Source organism: Lissotriton vulgaris, chromosome 2_1, assembly GCF_964263255.1.
Source record: "Lissotriton vulgaris chromosome 2_1, aLisVul1.2, whole genome shotgun sequence".
NCBI lineage: Eukaryota > Metazoa > Chordata > Amphibia > Caudata > Salamandridae > Lissotriton > Lissotriton vulgaris.
This window is the reverse complement of record NC_141687.1, coordinates 340,861,880-340,884,389: the sequence shown is the minus strand read 5'-3', so window position 1 is coordinate 340,884,389 and position 22,510 is coordinate 340,861,880. Positions and strand designations below refer to the sequence as shown.

Below are 22,510 nucleotides of genomic sequence, written 5' to 3'. Positions count from 1 at the left end.
TCAGCCCTTAAAGCTCTGGCTGGTTGGTTGGCTAACAATCGGCTTCAACTTAATGCCTCTAAGACCGAGGTCATTATTTTTGGTAGGGAAAGTGAATTATGGGGAGATCAGTGGTGGCCGTCCGATCTTGGCCCTGTCCCCACCCCTGTGGCAGAGGTTAGAAACCTCGGGGTGTGGTTTGACAATAAGCTTTCTTTCACGTCCCACACAAAACGAGTGGCCGGTACTTGTTTTGGTACTCTGCAGTGTCTCCGACCTATCTTCAAGTTTTTCGATGCGGAGACTAGACAGATTATTGTTCAAGCCCTGGTTCTAACTAGACTGGATTATGCCAGTTCCTTGTTTTTGGGCCTAAACCAGGCTGAGCTATCTCGCCTACAGAGGGTCCAGAATGCGGCGGCTAGGATGCTTGTTGGCCTTCCTAAGTTTGTCTCGGCTCGTCGGACCATTCAGGATCTTCATTGGCTGCCGGTGGGGCAGAGAATCAGGTTTAAAGCTCTCTGCTTAACCTTCAAAATTCTCAAAACTGCCTCCCCTCCTATCCTTGCACAGACCATCCAGCACTATGTTCCCACCAGAGCTCTTCGCTCTGCCGGATCCAATCTGGCTATAGTGCCACGGTTTAAAAAATCAAGGCTGGGCGGCCGCTCCTTTTCAGTGATGGCAGCAGCCCTCTGGAACTCTTTGCCGGCTCCATTGCGCTCCATTCCTGAGCTGCTTCCTTTCAGGAAGGCACTTAAAACCTTCCTTTTTGCTACAACTTAGGCCCACCTTTTTAATTTTCATTACTTTTTCTGTCGTGTTGTGTTGTTATTCTCCAAGCGCCGGGACGCCGCTTTGCTGCGGCATCCGTGCGCTATACAAAAACCAAATAACATAACATAACATAACCCCTTCGGCACCCAGCCGGAGGAAGAAGTCCGCCCCTCTCCCAACGCTTGCTCAGCAGTTGGGGCTGCCATTAAGAAACTCTAATGGGGCAGGTGGAGAGAGCGTGGGGTGGCGGGGGAGGAAAGTGAGCGCTGGGGGAGGAGGGATTCGTAATAATTTGAAAAATGTATCTGACGCCACCTCCCACGTCACGTTGCTCCTGCTGGCCATTTCGTGGGTCCCAGCAGCCCCTGGGACAGACTCCCAGCCAATGATTGGTCTGAGCGACGGAAAAGAATCCCTGCTCAGGCCAAGCAGTCTGTGCAGTTTCTCCAGCCAGGCTGCTCATTGCTGCTAGGCTGAAGAAAACCTAAGTGCACATGTGTGTTTTGACCAGCCTGAGTCAGCCTGAGTCAGCCGGCCAAACACACATAAGCACCTAGGGACTAGGGAGTGCACAAGCACTCCTTCACCCCTTCCCCTCCCATGCCCCTCCCCTACGTGCACAAACTGGCCAACAAAAAAATAAAACGATGCTAGAGCATAGTTTTATTTTTCCTTTGGGGGGGTCGACGCCAGGCAGGGAGGGCGATGCTCCTCCGCCATTGCGGAGTGGTGTGGCTCACTGGTTAGAGGCGGCAGACCCGTAATCAGAGAATGGCCCGGGACCAGGGTTCAATTCCTGACGCGGCAGGGTCGTGGACCAGGGTCAAAACGGACTCCATAATTCTCGCCTCGGTGCCTACTCTAACCAGGGGAACACACTCGGCAACTCTGGGCATTAAGCTTGCTTCATCTCTGCAACGGCCCCCCACAGACGCAGGGGATGCCTGGTTTCACCTTGGAGATACCCAGAAAGGGACCATCTCACAGGGAAAACCAGGACGGGTTCCCCAGCGGTCTTCAGCGCCAGGATACTCCATGGAGTTGCAGTGCGCTTTACAAGAACACCCACATTTACATTTACTGTCACAGTCCAAAGCTACTTAGTGAATGTCAAGACAACCAGCCCAAAGATGTTGACTGTGTGTTGAATCATGATCTGCTGATCAGGAACACACACAGAACAGTGAGTACGCCAGTACTTAAGAAACACGAAAAGGTTCCCGTGCCGAAGTAGACCACCACCCCTCACGGCGTAGGGCATTGAGCCCTGAGTACGGCGGTCAAGGCGAACCCACGAACGGGCCAAGGAATCCTCTAACCTTCGCAGAACAGTACAGCAATTTTTATAGTTGACCCAAGGGTGTCTACTTTCTTTTCACTGCTGATCTTGGCGTGCATGAACCCAAACTTTTAAGTGGAAATCGTGTTTCTTAGCCAAAGCAGCAGCACTGTGGCTAATGCTTTTTTCCTCCTAATAAACCAAGTTTATTTTCATGATTCGCATTGGGGAAAAAAAAGTGAGCTACTTCTGCTCACGTAAACATTGTTTCTCCTCGAAGCCAAGGACCATGTATGTGAGCGAAAAAGCACCCTCAGTGGATTTCGCAAGGTTGTCCAACCCCTGCCTCTGATTAGAGCTGTGTGACTGCCTTCAGGGCTCTGTTACAGCCTTGCTGCAGTACCGCTTGGGTATAATCACTTGTATTTACAAGAACAGTTACAGCCACTACTGCCTTGACTTCCTGCTGGCCCTCACTGCAGGACTGGAATAAAAATAAATCTCGAGGTTTGCCTAAGCAATGGATGTGTAGTTTATTGTACATCAGATTATGCTGCAGCTGATAAGCTTTTCGTGCGTTTTGAAGTCTGTTCGTACTGTAAATAAAAGCTTTGTTTTTTAGGACATAATTACACACATGTCAAGTATTTGACAGTTTGTTTCTCTTTACATTGTACACGTGGCCTTTTTGTATTCATTTATTGTCATGAAATTATACTATTACATATTTTCAAAACGTGTATTCTGTATTTTCCCAGTATTTGGTTGTCACGAGTTCTGTACGAAATGCCATCCACCATCTTTTAAAAAAATAAATAAATCTTTTTATTGTTTTAAAGAACAAACAAAAGCTTCTGTGGTCACACAAACAAGCTACGAAGGCGTACAGTAGAACACAGTAGGAGCAATCAGTTACATTCATGTTATAGCAATGGGATTTTAGCAACTCAAGACAGTTAATCATCTACCTGAAGCGCTGCCCGTCTTGGCTGGGGGGTTCGCATATGTTGCCTCTATAGTCATTCCATTTACTCCATACCTCCCCCCATTTTTGAGGGCACCCCAGGGCTACATATACAGTTCTTTCTTGTAACATGCACCAGTCCATGTCACGCTTCCATTCCGCGAGACGTGGAGACGTGACTGCCCCCCAAAGTCTTGCAATGTTACGTTTTGCCACCATCTGGCCCAGTGTGACCTACAGTCTGCCTCTAGCTGGTAGGTCCGTTGGTTCCCAAATGTTCAGGATGCAACGCTTCGCCTCTGGGCGCAAATAGCCCCCTAAACATCCTGCATACATCGTACCATCTTCACCCAATAGGCCTGCAACACCGGACACTCCCATATCTTCTGGAAAAAGGAGCCAATCATTCTGCACCCCCTTCTACACCCGTCATCCTCACTCCTGCCCATTCCCTTCAGTCTGGTTATGGAGATGTATACTCTATGTAAAATTTTTAGTTGAGTGAGCCCTAGCCTCCCACCTCCCTTTGAGGCACAGAAGTAAGTGGGGGAGGTTGTTTATCAGTTTCTTATATGTGAGTGAGATTGCATGTTCAGGCAAATGTCCATCCAACAGTCTATCCTCCTGGGGGCAGGCAGGCGGGGGCAGTGTACCGCGTGGGATGTTCTTTTGCAATGCATGGTGGACTCGAAGATATCGAAAGTACTCAGTGTTCGCGAGCTCAAATGCAGTTTGCAAGGATGGAAAGGATTTAATCCCGCCTTTGTCCCATTGGTCCCCGATCCGAGAGATGCCTATGAGGTCCCAATTTCGGAATCCCCGAGTGTGACCCAGGAGGCCAAGTCGTTCAGACACCCATAACGGGGTAACCAATGTGAGCACGTTATGCCAGCCCATCTTCCGCTGAACAATGTGCCAAAGTTGCACAGAGTGGAGCGTCGGCCTCTTGAGGGCGTATTTGACTGGCCGTAAGTAGAGCAAGGCTTCGTAGTTTCCACCAGGCAGGAGCCACCGGTCCATGCCGTATCCCGGGTCGTTACAGTCGCGGGTACTTGCCGATCTGGAGCGCCAAGACCTCTGACTCCTTGCCCCCCCCCCGCGATTGTTCCGCCACAGATCCGGGTGACGGGGCCCGATTTTCTCTCCAGTTGCCGTGTTTTTGCCGCTCTTGATCCGTCGGCGCCGCCGTATCGAGCCACTCCTGGACTGCCGCTGGTGATGTGAAGAAGTGGGATTTTCCTCATACGATTACCTTTAGCTTGGCAGGGAAGAACATCATGTATTTGATGCCCCGATCACGGAGCACCGCTTTTACTCCTAGGAATGAGCGTCTTTCCTGCTGGACCTGCAGTGTGAAATCAGGAAAGAAGCGGATGGTGGCTCCTTCAAATTGCAGATCGCCCTTTTGCCTGGCCACCTGTAGGATAGCATTGCGGTCTCTGTAGCTCAATATTTTGGCGATTATTGTCCTGGGTGGGGCCCCCGGTTTAGGTTTAGGGACTGACGCCCGGTGGGCCCGTTCAATTGTAAAGATCTTAGACATTTTTGTAGGCTTCAGGTGGTTGAGGATAAGGTCCTCTAGAAACAGTTCCACACTTTGCCCCTCTGTTTCCTCCGGCACACCTACCACGCAGATGTTACTCCTCCGGGCCCTCCCTTCCTGATCTTCGAGCCGCAGGGCCATTTGTCGGTGCTGGTGAACAAGTTCGTTGATCCGGCTTTCGAGCTTTTTCTCGAGGTCTTCAGCTCTTGTATGTCTGTGGCGTTGGATTTGGAACGCTCCGTGGCCTTGCCCAGGTCGGTGCAAAGTAGGTTCATTTCGATTGAGATCTTGTCCATTTTAGACTCAAGGTTAGTGCCTAGAGTCTGGATAGTGGCCATGATGGAAGTTAGGGAAGGCTCCGTCTGGTCCCCAGCCGTCGCACCCGTCTGTGCCCGACTCAGCGGCACGGCATATTTATCCAATTTGTTTGTTTGGGTGGTAGATCACCCTTTGGGTTGCATTGTGTACAGTCTGCGCCCCTGCGGTCCAACCACAGTCAGAATGGGTCTCCGGGACGCCAGTCACCCCCTCGTAGGATCTGTGACTGTTGTACCTAAGGGGGGGCTCCACTCCGCACCGTGGTATGCACACCGCCTCCGGTCCCCCATTTGCCAGCCGTTTTCAAGGGCGTCCTTGTCCCGTCCCCAGGTGGCACCACCCGTAATAGTTGTTGGTATGTGCAGGACTTCGCCGCCTCCGGGGATATCTCACCATGTGCCCAATTTTGCAAAACCGCGTCCGGATGTCTGCGATACTTCTACCAGGGCCCCACACTGCTCCCCACCCACCGCGCCGCTTCTGGCTCCAAATCGCTGGGGTCAGTAGGTAGCCAATTCACTTCAGGTTCACAGGGACCCACCTCCCGGAGATATCACAGCGGGCCAGGCCCCCAGCCTCCGGCACTGCCAGTCCGTGGCTGTACCTACACTTCATGGCCTCTCATGTGTTGCGCCAGGCTGTGAATCCTTCCGCCAGTTCTGTAGTGCCCCTGAGGGCCTTGTGTGCCCCGCTGGTCGCTCTCGCAGGCTTTGTGTCCCTAGGCCCAGTCACGACCTCAAGATTTAAAGTAGTGCCCTCCGGGTCCACAACGGCGCCCCCCGTTGGGGCCTGCACTCCCCCTCCCGGTCCGCACAACACACGGTCCGCCGGGCGTTCTGCGGCAGCGAGGCCCGGGCCCCACGGCAAACTCAAACCCACCGGGTATTCTGCCCCACTCCTGGGCGAGCAGCAACGTCAGGCCCCAAACCGGGGCCTCGATTTCAGCGGCTCCTGGACACGGAGCTCCGAGCCACAGGCCCCGGGTCCGCCGCGGCTGAGAAATGGCCGCGACTCAGCCACCAAAGATGTTGAAACTCAGTTGTCTCCACACTGCAGTTGCTCCGTTTTGCAGGGAGCCAGGGCGCCGATGGGAGGGCACCCCGGCCAGGATTTCAGGCCGGATTTTCAGGGACAGTCTCGGTCCCGGCGGAGCTCTGGTATTAGGCGGCCATCTTCGCCATCCACCATCTTGATATGAATTGCACACCCTTTCTTGTTCATTGTGATACTTACAGATGGGGGGAGGGGTACAGAGCTATGTGATTTTCTAGTCTAAAAAAGAATTACAAAGCTTCTGATACATCTCAAAGGTACAGTAAACTCTGTCGAGATGCAGTTTACATGGCGGTTGCAGTTCCATACTTTATTATGTGTTGAAATTCATACCACAGATTTGTCTCCCGTCCTCATTTACTCCCCTAAAAATAAATGATCTATATTTAACGCACTTAATCCAGTGTATTTTAAAATGTTCATAAAAAAGCATTCAGGATATGTCCGTGTTTCATTTTTCACAGAAAAAAGTAACCAAGGTCTTTTGTTGGCAACAATACTTTTCAATACTTAAAAATGTAATGACCCTGCACTGGCAATATTTGTAGCAAACATGCCAAATGTTCATTGAATCTACTTGCCTGTCGCAGGTTATTTGCAATTGATTATTTTAGTTCAGCTTATTCTGCAAGCATCAATATGACAGAAGCTGTAAAGAGAAAAACTGGTAGAGGTAAAGCCAATTTTTCACAGCCAGCCTCAATTTGAGGGCGATTTATTAATTTGCTGCAGCCTCTGAAAAATAATCACTGACGAAAATCTTGCGCAGTTACATTTAAGTAAGCCAGGCTATTGAGTATGAAGAATGGTAAAGCTCATGGTATACCTACAGGTCTACAATAATACTTTAGTAGTATGAAAAGATTTTTGAACTGAGCATAGTGATTTAATATGCTTTATCACAGTGTAGAGCTACATAAGCTAGGTAGCTTATTGGAATGTTAGCTGCAACAGAGCAGAGGTGGCAGCATTCTTCACCTTTAGCAGGTTATGAATTGCTTTCTTTGCTGATGGCAGGTGGATTGCTTAGCTGCAGCCTTATCTTTATTTATTTATTAACTTATTTGTGTTTTATAGAGAGCGAACCTGACCCGTTAGGGTATCAGTGCGCTTTACAGGCTTAACAAGTTGTATACAAGAGACATAGAAGAGGAGGTTGAAACATTTGGGATAAAAACATGTAAATACGTTTTACGAGAACAAGAGGCCCCAGATCCTAGGGTGGGATGCCCGGAGGTGCTGGGTGGATAGCATCTGGTTAATCCAAAATTCAACCGACATGTTAAATTACATTGTAATATACAAATTGAATAGAAAAGGCAAAACATTGACCCTGGGGTGGGATAAAACAGCTACAGGAGATATGTCTCAATTGAGTCTGTGTCCTAATGACACACGTTTGGCAGAGCTACCTTCACAGAGTGGTTTGATAGCAAGTCATTGCGCCGTTACAAAGTTAAAACCATGTTGAAACCTGCAAAAAGATGTGATAAAACCAAGGCTGTGACACCACCTGTATCTGAAGTTACCTGTAGTCTATCAGTTGCAAAGAGTACCACCAGTTCAATGATTAGGTAAGGTTGAAAGCCATTCTGGAAGGAGTTGTAGGCATGCAGCCTTCATCATATGTTTTGCCAGATGTGCATGTATTAATGATACAGGCGTGACTCCATATTCAAGGGAGGAATTCATAAAATAAAAAATAAAAATGTTATTTTAGTAGTTTCAAAGAACATTCAAAGGGTGCCAATCATATTCATTCTGTTCGCATTACGATTAATCACTATAAAACCTTAAGAACAATAACAAAACAATTTGAAGGAAGTCAATCAGCATGATATCAATTATTGACCAAGATCAAAATAAAGCAACATAACATTAATATTTAAGCTTCAACAACACACTAAACCTTATAGAAGTTAATACAGTGATTCCTAATTGCTTATAAATACTCATTCTGATCTGTAAAACCTTTGACTGCTGTTGTGTAATAGATGGTATATTGGTCGATTCCCAACGTTGTTGTATGACGATTAGAGCAATGGAGATGGCAACAAAAACAAATTACCGCCCCAAAGTATGTGGGTCAGCAACTATAATATTACATAACCCTCGGCTAATAAATGTAATTATTTCACTCCAAAGTGTATTTAATGCTAGCGAGTAAAAAAAACAAAATTTAGCCAGTCACCTAAATAATCTGATTGTCATCTAAAGCACTGTGAAGACCCTAGGAAAATCTTCATGATCTGAAAACATTGAGGAGTGTTATGAAGCATTTATCTGGATAGAAAAGCTTTAAAATTAGCTGCCCACAGCAATTTGAACTCATTACATAAATCTGTTGCCATTGCCCTAGGTTATGGTACAGTTGGTAGCTTTATTGATTATTATTTTTTAAACATTGGGGCTCAATGGCAGATGAAGATTCTGTTGAGCATTATACCAGCATCCGAACAGCAACAGAACATCTAAAAAAAAGTGTTGATTATTATATAAGTATTTGATAAGCTTATCATTTGTGTGGAGAGTAGGTTTTACGGAAGCTGCTAATCTGTGCAAAGCTGAATCATAGATGAGGCTTCAGGTCTTTAAAAATTGAAATTTCTTAGATTTATTATACTGGTATATTGCCACACTTAAATTTCATTCTAAACATAATTTTTTTCAGATCTTTCTTTCCATGAACTCATCGTTCCAGGGTATAAAATGGTTAATGGCAACAAACATTTTGTTCCGAATATCCAATCCATCAATACTGTTGCTACAGTCGACAGCTTCTGTTATGTTTGTAATATGCTAGCTAGTGTCTACAGTGAGAAATGTGGAGTCATTAGTTGGCCTACATTCAGAGTGGTAGGCTAAGTTTCTGCCACTACAGCCGGCTGTTCCTTTGCTGAACATTGTAGGTACCAGTGTCAATCTCAACACTTTATAATGAGCTTTCCCTCCATTGTGAAAGAAATGCTTTTGTTGGTTTTAGTTTTATTTTACTATATTTATATAGTGCTTTGCGTTATCCATTTGCCTGCTCCTGATTACTAGGGGAGATATGCATGGAGGTGCTTTCTCACCTAATTGTTTTTACAATGTAAAATACAAGTTAACTGAACTGAGCAATACAAGTATTGACATTTTGGGAAACGTTGGTGCCTTTGAAAGATCGGTATGGCTAGACTATCAATCACAAGTACAACTCTTCCTGGCTGGCTACTCACCCCAATGTACATGCCTTTTAGTCTGCCTGTGCCACACTATGTGTCATTAGAAGACATCGCTAGCATTGCCCCTATTTAACATCAACAGTGTCATTAATTCACAATAATGTGTATACTAATTTAACATAATTGCTAGTTACTGAGGAGACATATGGGGACAATAGTGCATGTTATCAATCCTTTGCTAATTAAAGACAGTTAAATGCTACTTCATTTGGGAATTTTTATACCTCCGTCTTCCTCTGCTACCTTTTCCAAGGCTGAATAACCAGTTCTAGTGGAGTGTAAGTGGAGACTTGTATAAACCTGTATTTGTATAAATAAATATGACTAACAATATATTTACTAACTATAGACCGTGCTTCCTTCTGGAGTTATGGAATAGCAGTTTTGAGAAATGCTCATAATAAAGTGTTATTGGTCTTTACAGTTTTTATTGAAAAGGTCATCCAAAATATAACTGCTGATAGATTTAAGGGCAAATGTTATTGACGCCTGGAATAAAAATGAAAATGGAGCAGCTTAAAATTTTTTCTAGGAGCTTTACTTCTAATACAGTGGTATTGTGAAGCCCCGAAACGTGCAAAAAGCATTTACTTCCCTTTAAATCTCTCCAGGCAACCACTCCCTTCCTTCACTCTCCAAGCCAACTAGTTATCTGTAAAAATCGGCATCCACTTGAACTAATGAGCATTCTGTACAGAGTAGTCAAGCCCCCAAAAACCTTTCCCAAAACCTTAAATTCTGCCTACCTCCCACCTGCCCACAAACTTCATTCTATCAAACTACATCTCCATCTGCTTCCTCCAGATTCTACCCTTTTCTTGCGTGGCTGTTTGACTCAAAAGTTTCTTTGCAATCCTAAAAGCCATAGCCATGCTCCACATGTTCAAGACTGTCCTCAAGGTGCATCCCTTCCTACTCAAATCTCTGCATAGTGATTGAGCCCTCCTGCCTCGCTTAATGGCCAACAATGTTGCACTTTTAACGTCATATAGAATTATAGAACCTGATCAATGTACTTTACGTTGTGTGTTTCATCAGGTGTACTAATCATCATGTCTTCGCTCACACCACCAAACCACCATTCAGATTTTGTGCTTATCTACTGTTATTTTGGTATAGCGTTTGTTTGCAAACTGAACTGGATTCTATAATTTAACTTTAAAGCAGTTATCCACATTTTTTTAAACATAGCATTATTGAAATTTAACTCTGTTTTTCCCACAATCTCACACAAAAGGGTATTTTTGCTAACGTTGTTTGTTTTCTGGCCCTAGGTTTTTCGAGTGGTCAGTATCTGTCTGGGGAGTGTTCCTGACACTATAACCTGGGAGTTCAGAGACAAGGAGAAAGCATACCACAAGATCGGCCCAATGACCCCACAGCAGTTCTACAAGGACCATGTCAAACCTCTCTTCAACATGGAGGATAAGGTCAGAAAGCAGCCTATGCTTTAAGGAGTATTGCCTCTAAACTTCAAAGGCAGCACATCTAAATATAATACTTCTCAATTATTAGTTCTAAAAATCGGTACTTCAGAAAGGAGCTCTTCTCAAAGTGTTTGTTCCCAGAATATGTTGAAGTAAGGATAGCGTGAAAGGGGTTATGATAAGGGTTTGGGGTTAACAGTATTGGAGTTTATGGTGCAGAGTTAAGGGTTTTAGGTATAAGGGGTAGGCATTACGTTGTTAGGGTTTGTTTAAGAGCGTGGGGTTGAGAGAATAAGATTAAAGGGATAGGGTTTAGGGGTTCAAATTATGAGGTTAGCCAATAAGGGGAACAGATTTAAAGGTATAGTGTAAGGGTTTGAGGCACAGACTTAATATTTTGGGGGAAAGGGGTTGGGGATATAGGATTAACAGCATGGGGTCAAGGTTAGGGTTGTAGGATTACATTTCTGGGGTAAAAGGTTCAAGATTAACTGATTGCAGAATAGCGTTAACGGTCTGAGAGTCAAGGTATAAGGTTATGGCTTAGTTGAGTATTCATAGGTGTGGAGTTAAGGAATCCGTGTTGTTTTCCCCACTAATTAAGTTCGAATAATCACTCTTCAGCTTTTAAGTAAAGCAATTAGAAGTAATGGAAACTAACCAATATTATTCCTTGTGGGGGAAAAAAGGCTATAACCCTTTGAAGTGCTTTCAGATGCCCAGAACGGGCCAGTTGCGTTTGAACCTGCTGTGTGGTGCTGGGAAAGCAGTTGGGACAGACACACAGCTACAAGTCTCCACTGTTTTGAAACTATTTATTTGAACTTTAGATTAGTTATGCTTTCTGTGTTTGATACTATGGACAAAGCAACAACTGCGTCAGTAGGTCAAGCTTTATGTATGTATTAAATCTTTTATTGAGCACAGGCAAGCATTATGCACCTCCAAAATATCTTGTGGGCCGGCGCCACTCTGGGGCAGCCAAAGTCTGAGACCCCTCTGACACCCGTGACATGGCCAGCGGGGCACACTGTTCGTTAACACAGCAAGCCGCCTACAACCCAACCGGGCCGGCCGCGTCATAAGAGGTGCTACAGAGGTGCAGGCTGTGTAGTACTAGTGCAACATTAAAGAAACATAGAACTGTAAACAACCCCCCCTACCCCTCCCACCCTTCCCCTCCCCTCTCCTTGTCCATTTCCGGGAATAAGTGATAGGCCACTATCGCCTACTATTGGTCAGGTGGCGCTGCGCGTGTCGGGCCTGTGCGCTTGTGGGAGCGTGTCTTGGGTTCCGGGAGAGGTGTTTCGGCAAGGCGCAGCAGACGCAAGTAGCGTGAGCAGCTCACCTCACGGAATTCCCCCGTAAGTAGGGCGAGGAATGGTCGCCAGAGCTCCGCAAAGTCCGTCCCCCTCCCTGCCGCTGCCAGTGACAGTTTCTCCATCCCAAGGATCGCCCAGAGCCGGTGTAGCCACCCCAGCTGTTGCGGAGCCTGGACTGCTCTCCAGTGGGCCACGGTGTTCTGGACCGCTGCCCCCAGAGCAAGTGCGATCAGCCGCCCCCTCCAGGACTTCAGAGGATACATGAGAGCGTTCGGGAGGCCTAATATGATGTAGGCTGGGAAGCGCGGCAGCTGTGTATCTAGGTGTGCGTCTATGAGATCCAGGATAGGGTTCCAATAGGAGCGAAGCGCCTCGCAGCTCCATAGCAAGTGTTCCAGTGTTCCTAGTTCCCCGCACCCCCTCCAACACCTATCGCTAACGCGGGCATCCCATTGGTGTAATCTCTCAGGGGTGTGGTACCAGTAGGTGGCTACTTTGGTTAGTGTCTCGGTAAGCCCGGTGTGGTGTGCTGAATGTCTGGCCCTGTGGTACACCCTTTCCCATTCTTTCCTTGTGAGCTGCCGCCCCAGATCCCTCTCCCACCTGACCTGTCCCGCGTTGTATGTGTGGGCCTGAGTGAGGAGCAGCTGTTGATAGAGGTCCGAAATCAATTTCTTATCCGAAGTGCCTGTCAGCAACCATTTTTCATAAGGCGTGAGGTGTCGTTGGGCACCAGGCTGGATCGAGGGGTGGAGCACCCAGTGCCGCACCTGCAGGTACTGTAGGCGTTCCGATTCGGCCACACCGTAGTCTGTCTTGACTTGCTGGAACGGGAGAATCCCCTTGAGGTCAAACATGTGGCCCGCCGCCCTACAGGGCGTCGTTCGCCAAGTCGTAAATGCTCCGGTGTCCAAGCCCGGCGTGAAGTCAGGATTTTCGAAAATGGGGGTCATAGGCGAGGGAAAGGTGGTCAGTCCCCTGACCACGGCCACTCTATCCCACACCCTCAGGGCGGTGCTTGTGATTTCTGAGGCGTACAAGTTAGGGGGCCTGTGCTGGCGTGGCAGGAAAGGCACGCCCTGAAGGGTACGACCTGCCACCGCCTGGTCCTGGAAGAGCCAGTGCTTGCCTGACTCCAGTTGAAACCACTCCACGAAGGTGCGCAATTGCGCCGCCTGGAAGTACAGGGTGAGGTCGGGCACGCCGACCCCCCCCGTTAGCTGGGGGCAAAGTGGCGAGGGTATGCTTAAACCGCGGTCGGCGGCCATTCCAAATGAATCGCGACAGCTCCGATTGGGTCTGTTGCACCCAGCCAGCCGGGGGATTCAAGGGGAGCGTCTGGAACAGATATAAGATCTGCGGTAGCAGCGTCATTTTGACTGCGGCAATTCTGCCTAGCCACGAAAGCGTAAGCGGCTTCCATCGCCGCAACTGCTCCCGCAGTTTGTTTGTGAGTGCCTCATAGTTGACTCGCGCAGTGCCCCGCACAGTTGGGGACAGGCGGACGCCCAGGTAGGGGACGGATGCGTCCGACCACTGTATCCTGAATTCGGACTTAATCTCGTCCACCACGTCCGGACGCAGTGAGATGTTCAGGGCTTCCGACTTCGCTTCGTTGATTTTAAAACCCGAGGCCAGGGCAAAGGCATGAAGCTCCACAAAGAGAGCACGCAGGGATTGCATCGGATCGGTGAGGGACAGCAGAATGTCGTCAGCGTAAAGGCTGATTTTGTGCGTGTCAGCACCAAATTTAATGCCGGAGATGAGCGCATGTTGTCGCACCCTCTGCGCCATCGGCTCCATGTATAGTGCGAATAGGAGCGGCGACAGTGGACAGCCCTGGCGCGTGCCTCTGCCAATATCGAATCTCGGGGAGGTATGGCCGTTCACCCGCACTGTGGCGTTGGGCCGGCGGTAGCAATTGAAGATGCGGTGGCGAAGTTTCTCCCCAAACTCGAAGTGGCGAAGAACATGGTCAAGGTAGGGCCAATGCACCCTATCGAATGCTTTCTCAGCATCGATGGTGAGGAGCATGCAACCCGGTTTGGTGCGCGACCCGGCCTCAATGAGGTGCAACACCCGCCTGGTATTGTCGCTGGTCTGCCGTTGGGGGATAAAACCCGACTGATCAGGGTCTATCAGCTGCTGCATGTATGGTGCAATGCGGCCCGCTAGTATGCCGGTGTAGAGCTTCAGGTCTACGTTCAGCAGCGAGATGGGCCTGTACGAGCCGCAAGCTGTCGGGTCGCGGCCCGGTTTGGGAATCACAGAGATAGACGCCTCCAGCAAGTCCGGGTGTATGGCACCAGGCGTGTCGAAGGTGTTAAACAGGTCGCGCAAGAGGGGGGCAATCTGCTGACAAAAGGCCTTATAGAAGGCCGCAGTATAGCCGTCGGGTCCCGGGGATTTCCCCACCTTGAGGCGGGCAATTGCAGAGATGACTTCCTCCAGGCCTATAGGCCGCTCCAGGAAGTCCGCTTGGGCTTGGGTAAGGGTGGGGAGCGCAGCACCTTGCAGATAGGTCGGTCCGGCATCAGGGTCCAGGCGGTCCGCGTCATATAGCGCCGCGTAAAAGTTGCCGAAGGCTGCTGCTATAGCCGCGTCCTCCGTGATCTGGCTGCCACTAGCAGATAGGAGGGAGCGCACCTGCTGCCGTTGGGTCTGCGCCCGCAGTCTGCTCGCCAGAAGCTTCCCGCAGCGGTCGCCTCCGGTGTAATATGCGTGTTTTAGGCGCATGGCGGCGTATTCCGCCACGTCCTGGTCTAATGCGGCCAACATTTTCCGCTCGGCGCATAGCTGGCGCCATGCCCGTGCCGCCCCTGTGCGTTGGTGCATTTGTTCCAGTTCCGCCAACCGTTGGGTAAGTTCGGCACGCTTGAGAGCCCTTTCTCTGTTGTTGGCTGTGGCAATGGAGATAAGTTCACCGCGCAGGACCGCTTTGAGGGTTGCCCACTGAGTGGCCTTTGTGGTGTCGTCGTTTGCGTTGTGTTCCAAAAAGTGGTCAATCACGGTCTTGAGCCGCGTTTGGGTGTCGGGCAACTGCAAGAGGCCATCCCGCAGCCTCCAGTGTCGTTGTGGAGCTGGCGTGGCCCCCACTTGAAATGTCGCTACTACTGGGGAATGATCTGATAGCGAGGCTGGTAATATCTCCACCTCCTTGACCTGCAGCGCTAGTTGAGAGGAGCACAAAAAATAGTCCAGCCTCGCATAAGACTTGCGCGCCCCCGAATAATATGTGTAGGCCGTCGTCTGGAGGTGAGTGTGTCTCCATAAATCTATGAGGCCCAAATCTGCTATGTGTGCGTGTCCTGCCGCCGTGAGTGCTCCCACTTGCCCGGATCTCTGGCCTGAGCGGTCTGCTGTGTTATGAAATACAATGTTGAGGTCTCCTCCTAGTAATAAGTGTGTGTGCGTGGTGGATGTCGTGGCCTCCAGCGCCGTGTGTAAGAACCTTTCCTGTCCCTCATTCGGGGCATAGACCAAACCCACAAGTAAAGTATGGCCTGCGACCTGGAAGCTATAAAGTAGAAGCCGCCCTTTAAGTTCAGCTTCTTTCTGGAGGACCCTCCCCTCGAATGACTTAGCTACTAGGATTGCCACCCCGGCTGCTTTTTTCAGGGATGAGGAGAAGAACTGCCAGGGAAAGGCGCGCGATTTGAGTCTGTGCTGGTCGCTGCGGACAAGGTGTGTTTCTTGGAGGAGGCAAATGTCTGCTTTGGAACGCTCGAGGAAGGACAGTATTGCCTTGCGCTTGTTCGGACTATTAAGACCCCGCACATTAAGTGAGAGCACTGTTAGGTGACGTGTCATGTCTGAGGCAATAGGGGAGATGCCAGGTCCCACCTGAAGGCGATGGGCGCGAGCTGAAAGACCACGGAAGACACTGCGCTGGAATACCCACTGACTCCGTCAGCGGTGGTAGAACCCCCTGGACAAGGAGAGCCCCCCCAACCCTCCCCCTCTTCCCCCAACTCCCCCCCAGCCCCAACCCCAACTGGTGCAACTCCCCCCTCCCATAACCCCTGCTGTCCCATTGTCCAAACATTGAAAAGGGTGCAAGCACCGATGTAACTCCCTCCCCTCTTCCCTCCCTCTGCCCCTGTCAACTCAACCATAAAGAAGTCTGATCCATCATAGTCCCAGATCCAGGTGAATGTCCGCTGGATCCGTGGTAGGGTAGACACTTGGAGTGTAGGCGATGGCGACGGTGTCGGCGGACGGAGCACGTCCCCGTCCTGGTCGACCATCAATGGGATGGCGAAGAAAAGGTGCGGGTTAGAGAGGCTTCGCCCCCGCCGCCGGAGTGAGCGGTCCCGGCTGAGCCGCAACCCTGCAGATCCGTGTGTCCCTGGCCGGGGGTCAGTCGTTTTCCTGGTTCACTAGGCCTTGTGCGACGGTCTCCACCGCTGCTCGTTGGCCTTCCTCTATCTCTTTGGTGGCGGGACGCCGCGGCCTGTGTCGCCGCCGCTGCTGCCGCCATCGTCCCGGCGCTTCCTCTCTGGCGGTGCCCCCCACCCCCGGGTTCTCCGTCTCAGTCGACTCTTCGATGTTCAGGAGGCTGCATGCCTCCCTGAGGGAACGCAGCTGGTGAAGATTGTTGCCCATCTTGAACACCAGTCTAAAGGGGTGTCCCCAACTGTAGGAGATGTGGCGTTTCCGCAGCTCTGCTGTGACAGGTCGGAAGATGCGTCTCTTCTCCAGGGTCAGCGCTGCAAGGTCTTGATATAGAGCAGGGGAGTGTGCGCCATATGTCACCGGCGCCATCTGGGGCGCTTTGTTGAGGATCTCCTCTTTGGTTCGAAAGTCTTGTACGCAGACCAGGATGTCAGCCGGGTGGGCCGTCGTCGCTCTAGGTGGGCCTGTTCTGTGCACCCTGTCCAGGCCCAATGGAGAGTCTGTCGGCCGGCCTAGGATATGATTGAACAGGCCCTGAGTAAACAGAAAGAGGTCCTCCGTGTCCGGGGATTGCTTCACCCCCCGGATTCTGATGTTATGCCGCCTGGAGCGGTTCTCCAAATCCTCGGCATGGGTCTGGAGGTCCACTTGCTGGTCGTGTATGCGCACCAGCTCCTGTCGCAGTGCTTCAATTTCTGTATCCCGTGCGTCGCTCTTCGTCTCTAGCTCCGCCACTCTCTCACCAATGGCGTCGGTGTTTCGGCGCACCTCCTTTATCTCGTCTTGGAGTTCTTTCTTTAAAGCCTGTATGTCTTCGCGCAGACCCATGAGGAGCGACTCCAGGAAGGAGCGCGTGACCGGGCCCTCCGGGTCCACCTGTCCCTGGGACGGAGAGGACTGGCTTTTCTTCTCGGAGCCCGCCCGGTGGCTGGTCGTTGCGACGTCCGCCTTCTTCCCCACTGCGCCGGGGGTGAAGAGCTCGGCAATGGAGCGGTCCTTCCTTGTCCTAGCGTTGGACATGGCTCCTGCGATTTCCCTCGCTCGGCAACCGGACGCTACTAGTACCGGCGGCCTCAGGCCGTAAGTGTGGCTATGCCTCGTGGCGTCCGGCACGTGGGTAGTGGAGAGGGTGGCGCGTCAGGCGTGGTGGCTATGGGTCCAGCCGGGTTCCGGCGTCACAATGTGGCCCCGCTGTGAGGGCCCAGCTATGAGGGCCCAGCTATGAGGGCTCCACCAGGGGTTTCCCACGCAGGCAGGAGCTGTGTCAGGGTTGGGGGCCCCCTCTCGCCGTGGCGCTCAGGAGTGTTCTCCGACCGGCATCCGGGCCAGTGTGGGGTCCGCCGCCCGGGGCCGCAGCGTGGGCGGGTGGGCAGGACTGGGCTGGCTCCCTCGTGGGTCGCTGAGCACCTGCAGCTGCAGGGCTGGGAGCCAGGCCGATGTCGGGCTTCACTGCGGCCTCGCCACCAGGCCACACAAGATGGCGGACCTCCGCTGTGGGTCGCGTCTCCGGCCCCGAACTTCTCCGGCCGGGCGGGGGCGGGAAGCGGGTGTCCTGCGGCGAGGAGGGGGGGGCCTGGTGTCGCTGGTTCTCCCCCCCCCGTTACCTCGTCTCCGCCGTGCTGGTTCGCCGCGGGTCTGGGCCAGGCGTCCGCTCCCTCGCGCCTCACCTGCGCGCGCCGCCCGGCTCCTGGCTCCGCTGTTGAGGCTGGTGGCGGATGTCGGCTGGTGTCCGGGCAGGGGCCACACCGTCGTCGGGTAGGGGCGGCAGGTCCGCAGAAGCCTCCGCGTTAGATCGCGGGAGGCCTCGCGCGTCACTGCGCGGGCCGGACCTACCCCCTGTGCTGCTGCCTGTCGCGGGCGACCCCAGGCGGCTTCGTGGCTCCTCCCTCTGCGGCCTCGCTCTCGTCCTCGCACTCGGCCCGGGGATCGCTCTAGGCCCCAACTGCCGCTATCTCCGCGGCGGCTCCCCGCAAGGGTCGGGCTGCCTCCGGTCACCGCTCTGGCTCAAAAGGTTGCCGCTGCAGCGGCACCGGTGTCAGGCGTCTCGCGGGGCCGGTCTCGGCCGGGCTGGTGCTGTGGTAGTGCTTAAGTCGGCGGCCGGCGGCGGGAGCTTGGCAAAGCACGTCCGCTCACACCGCCATCTTGGCCACGCCCCCCAAGCTTTATGTATATAGTGAAACATTTCAAGTTCTGTACAACACCGAGAAGGGAGTACTAAATTGAGTATACAGCTATTTAAGGTTTCCAGTGACAACCATGGTTTCAAAGATAATCTCCACATTTATACTATAAGAACAAAAGGTGCTGCTGCAGCAGTCGGGGAACAAGCAGTTAATGCCCTATTACTTTCCGGTAATCTTCAATAATCCTATCTTTACCAATGGAAAAAAGAACAAAGGAATGCTTGCCCTACTCCACCCACTCCCACTTGGAGCACATAAACGTACCTATAGCAGCATTCCGTCTGAACTACCAAGCCCCAGATGAAAGCCGCCAAGTCAGGGAGGGAGGGTAGTAATGAATGAGACATGGACAACGGTACCAGGAGTAATGAAGATTTAAGATAAGTAATAGGGTATTACCCCCAAGTCCCTCCTTCCCTTGCCCATTCATAAATAATGTGAGAATACCCAAGCAACAACCGGCATTCATCCAGAACAAACCACCAGGACACACGTCAGAGAGCAAAATACAGTGACTTATTGACACAGAAAAACAAGAAGTCAGGAGCACACAGCCTGCAGTACCCCAAACCAAAATTGGCATTGTCCCCCAGCAAATTCTGGATCCGATAATGCCTCACAAAAGTATTAGAGGACGTCCAAGTAGCCGCCCTACAGATTTCCGTCAGGGAAACCCCCCCGACCCAACCTCAGACCAGGAGGCCGCCAACCTCTGGGTAGAACGCCCCTACACACCTGCCAGAGGATGGAAACCCGAAAGGGAGTAGGCCAACATAAATTACCTGTTTCAGCCAGCGCCCAATGAAAGAAGAAGGCGTTAACACCGCCCCCCCACACTTCCCCCTCCCACGAGAGGAAACCCCCAAAAGATACAAACAGGGGGGGGTCCGACTCCCTAAAAGGATGCGTGCGATCAAGATAGATACACAAAGCCTGGCAGACATCAAGCTAGGGCCAGAGTAGGTCATCGGCAAACACTGGATCAGCGCTCAAAGCTGGCAACACCAATTCCTGGGAACAATGGAACTGAGAAGGCATTTTGGGGACATAAGAGGAATCCAACCAGAGAATCACATCATCATCCAAAAAAAGACAAAAAGGGCTCATGTGCCATCCGAGCCCCCAACTCCCCATGGCGTCTGGCCAAAGTAATGGCCACCAAACACTTTCAACGTCACAATCCACCTCAGTCAAAGGCTCAAAGGGAGAAGCCAACAGAGTCCGTAACACCAGGGGAAGGTCCCAAAAGGGAAAGGACAGCCGCACCACAGGACTGGCCAAAGAAAATCTCTTCAACAACTGAGAGACTAAGTCCTCCACATCCGACAAATTCCCTCAAGTGGAACGGAATGCCTTAATCGCGGCCCACTTAGCCTGCAAAGTGGAAACGGTTAACCACATCTCAAACTCCTCCCAGAGAAACTTCAGTACCTACAGAGAGCAATCCGCGGGGACAATTCCTGAGCCAGACACCCTAGCTGGAAATTCCCTCAATGATGCCCATAGGATTTCAAAGTAGAAGACTTTCAAGACTGTTGCAGTGCCAAAGATAAATGCTCAGGGAAACCCCAGTGCCGCCACTCCTGCCTCTCAACTTCCACACTGACAGCCGCAGCAGTAGGAAAAACATCAGAGAAGACCGCAGAGGATATGGAAAGCATGGGAAAAACCAGGGACCCTGCACCGCCAACAACCTGAAAGTGGGGAACCAATACCAACGATGCCAAAACAGTATCACAACCACAACTTCCCGGGACACCCACCCTAGGCGAGCCAAAAACCGGGGGTTCAGCGCAAGTGGTGGGAAAGCATACAGCAGACGCGATAGCCAAGGAATGGTCAGAGCATCCACCCCAAATCCCCTCCTTGACGGACACTGGAGCAGAACCAAGACAGTTGAGCATTGTGCCTGGAAGCAAAGAGATCGAGACAGGGATGACCAAACCTCCTGCACACAAGCCAAAAAGCCTCTGGAGTCGTATAGAACTCCTGGGAGGTGGGGAAATTACGACTAAGGGCATCTGCCACCCCGTTGTCTACACCCCAGATATGGACAGCGGTGAGAGACAACAGATGCCCCTTCTCCCAACAAAAAAAGGAAATCACTACCGCATTCAGAGACTTGGACCTGAATCCCCCCTTAATGATTCAGGTAGACCACCAACACCATGTTGTCACGTCACAAACACTTTGCACCCCAACAGCCAACTGCGGAATCCCATGACTAATCACAATACTGCTGTCAACTCCCGCCAATTTGAAGAACGCCGCCCCTCCGGAAGGGACCAGTGACCCTGAAGTGAGCCTGACTTCAAGGTCGTCCCCACCCGAAAGCACTGGCATCAGTCATCTGGACTGCCGGAGGAGAGGGTTGTAACGGCACACCCCGGGAAAGGTTGTCTGGCACTATCCACCAGAGCAGGGCAAGGACGAGCGAAGGAGCCACCGGAACCAAAATGGCCAAATTACGAGACAAAGGATTCAAACGGGCCAACAAATATAGCCACAGAAGCCAGATATGAAACAGTGCCCAAGCCACTATGAAAACCATTGCCTCCATGAGACCCAGAAGCCTCAATCAGAGAGGGACTGGGAAAGAGAACCCCATCAAGAACTACAGAGCAAGGGGAACCTAAGGTCGCCGCCCGCAGGACAGGCAGGACCACCCTTTTTAGATCGGTGTGAAAGCATGCCCCGATGAAAGTCAAGTCATGCGAGGGCTCCAGTTGACACTTGGGAAGGTTCAGCAGAAACCCATGGGCCAGCAATGCTGAACACACCAATTCCCGATCAACTGATCCGGAGATGGAGCATGGATCAGCCAATCGTCCAAGTATGGGTAGACGAGGACACCCTGAAAATGTAACGATGCCAGCAACGGCACCACCACCTTGGTGAAGACCCTCGGGCGGACCTCAGACCAAAAAGCAGCACCCAAAACTTGAAATGATGGCCTGAAGGCAAAACCACAGGAACCTGTGAGACCTGGGGTGAACCGGGACATGAAGCATCCTGGAGATCGAGGATGCACAAGAAAAGGACCGGGAGAACCAACTGAATCATCCGATGAAGAGTCTCCATTCTGAAGGGCAGATGAATATCAAATTTGTTGATGGCTTTTAAGTCCAGGACCAGCCAGGACCCGCCTATCACTATCCCCCCAACCCGTCCTCCAGAGGAGGAACTTCCTGAGTCGCTCCTGTCTCCAAGAGAGACTTGATCCCCAGAGACAGATTGGCCCGCTTGGTCCGACAGGCTGGCCAAGGAGTCAGACGAATCCCTGAATCTGGAAGAGGCCCTGAAAACTCGATGCGATAATCCGGAAGAGGCCTTGAAAACTCGATGCGATAATCCAGATGCACAATGTGTAGAACCCACACATCGGAACAGGATTGCAACCAGGCCGGGAGAAAGAATTGTAGCCGACCTCCGACCAACAATCCGGTATCCGCTGCCATATATTCAGGGATGAGGTTTCAGAGGGAGCCTTCCTATCCTGACCAGAAGAGAACCTCCCATGATCCCTAGAAAACTGCCTCCGAGAAGGGGGACGAAAAAAAGACGTAGATTTGGAAGAATCCGCCTTAGCGGAGGGCTGCTTAAATGAAGAAGAGTGCTTTTTCCTCCTTAAAAGGCCTATGCAACTTGCCCTCCAACTCCTCCCCAAACATCAGAGTCCCCATAAGAGGCAAGCGCAGGGCTGAAGCTTTCTGAGCAGTATCAGTCTACCAGTCCTTCAATACAAGATTGTTGCGGGGCACCCACAGATCCCCCCCCCCTGACCTCCCCCTCCCACCCGGAAAGGGCCGAAGCCCTCACCATGTGAATGGACATATTAGAAAGGAATTTCACCTACCTCTGGATATACTCCAAAAGCCCAGATCTGAAAGAGACACGTTAGTGATAGATTCCTTATCTTAGAATATCCCCAGGCGTCAGACTAGATCCGGAAAGTTTTGCGTAGCAGTACCCTTGCGCGTCGGTAGGCGTCGTTTGCGGCTCCGCGTCCGTCGTGGGCGCGTGATGACGTCGTCGGAGTACTTAGA

General features: G+C 51.2%; 1 protein-coding gene across 1 annotated transcript in view; it reads left to right on the top strand.

Moving 5' to 3' along the window:
• BLMH (bleomycin hydrolase) overlaps positions 1–22,510 on the top strand; it is a 784,033-nt gene that overhangs the window by 302,381 nt on the left and 459,142 nt on the right. Inside the window, exon 7 of the mRNA XM_086955092.1 lies at positions 10,412–10,567. Coding sequence (XP_086811218.1) covers positions 10,412–10,567 — 156 coding nt within the window. The remainder of the gene's footprint in view (positions 1–10,411; positions 10,568–22,510) is intronic.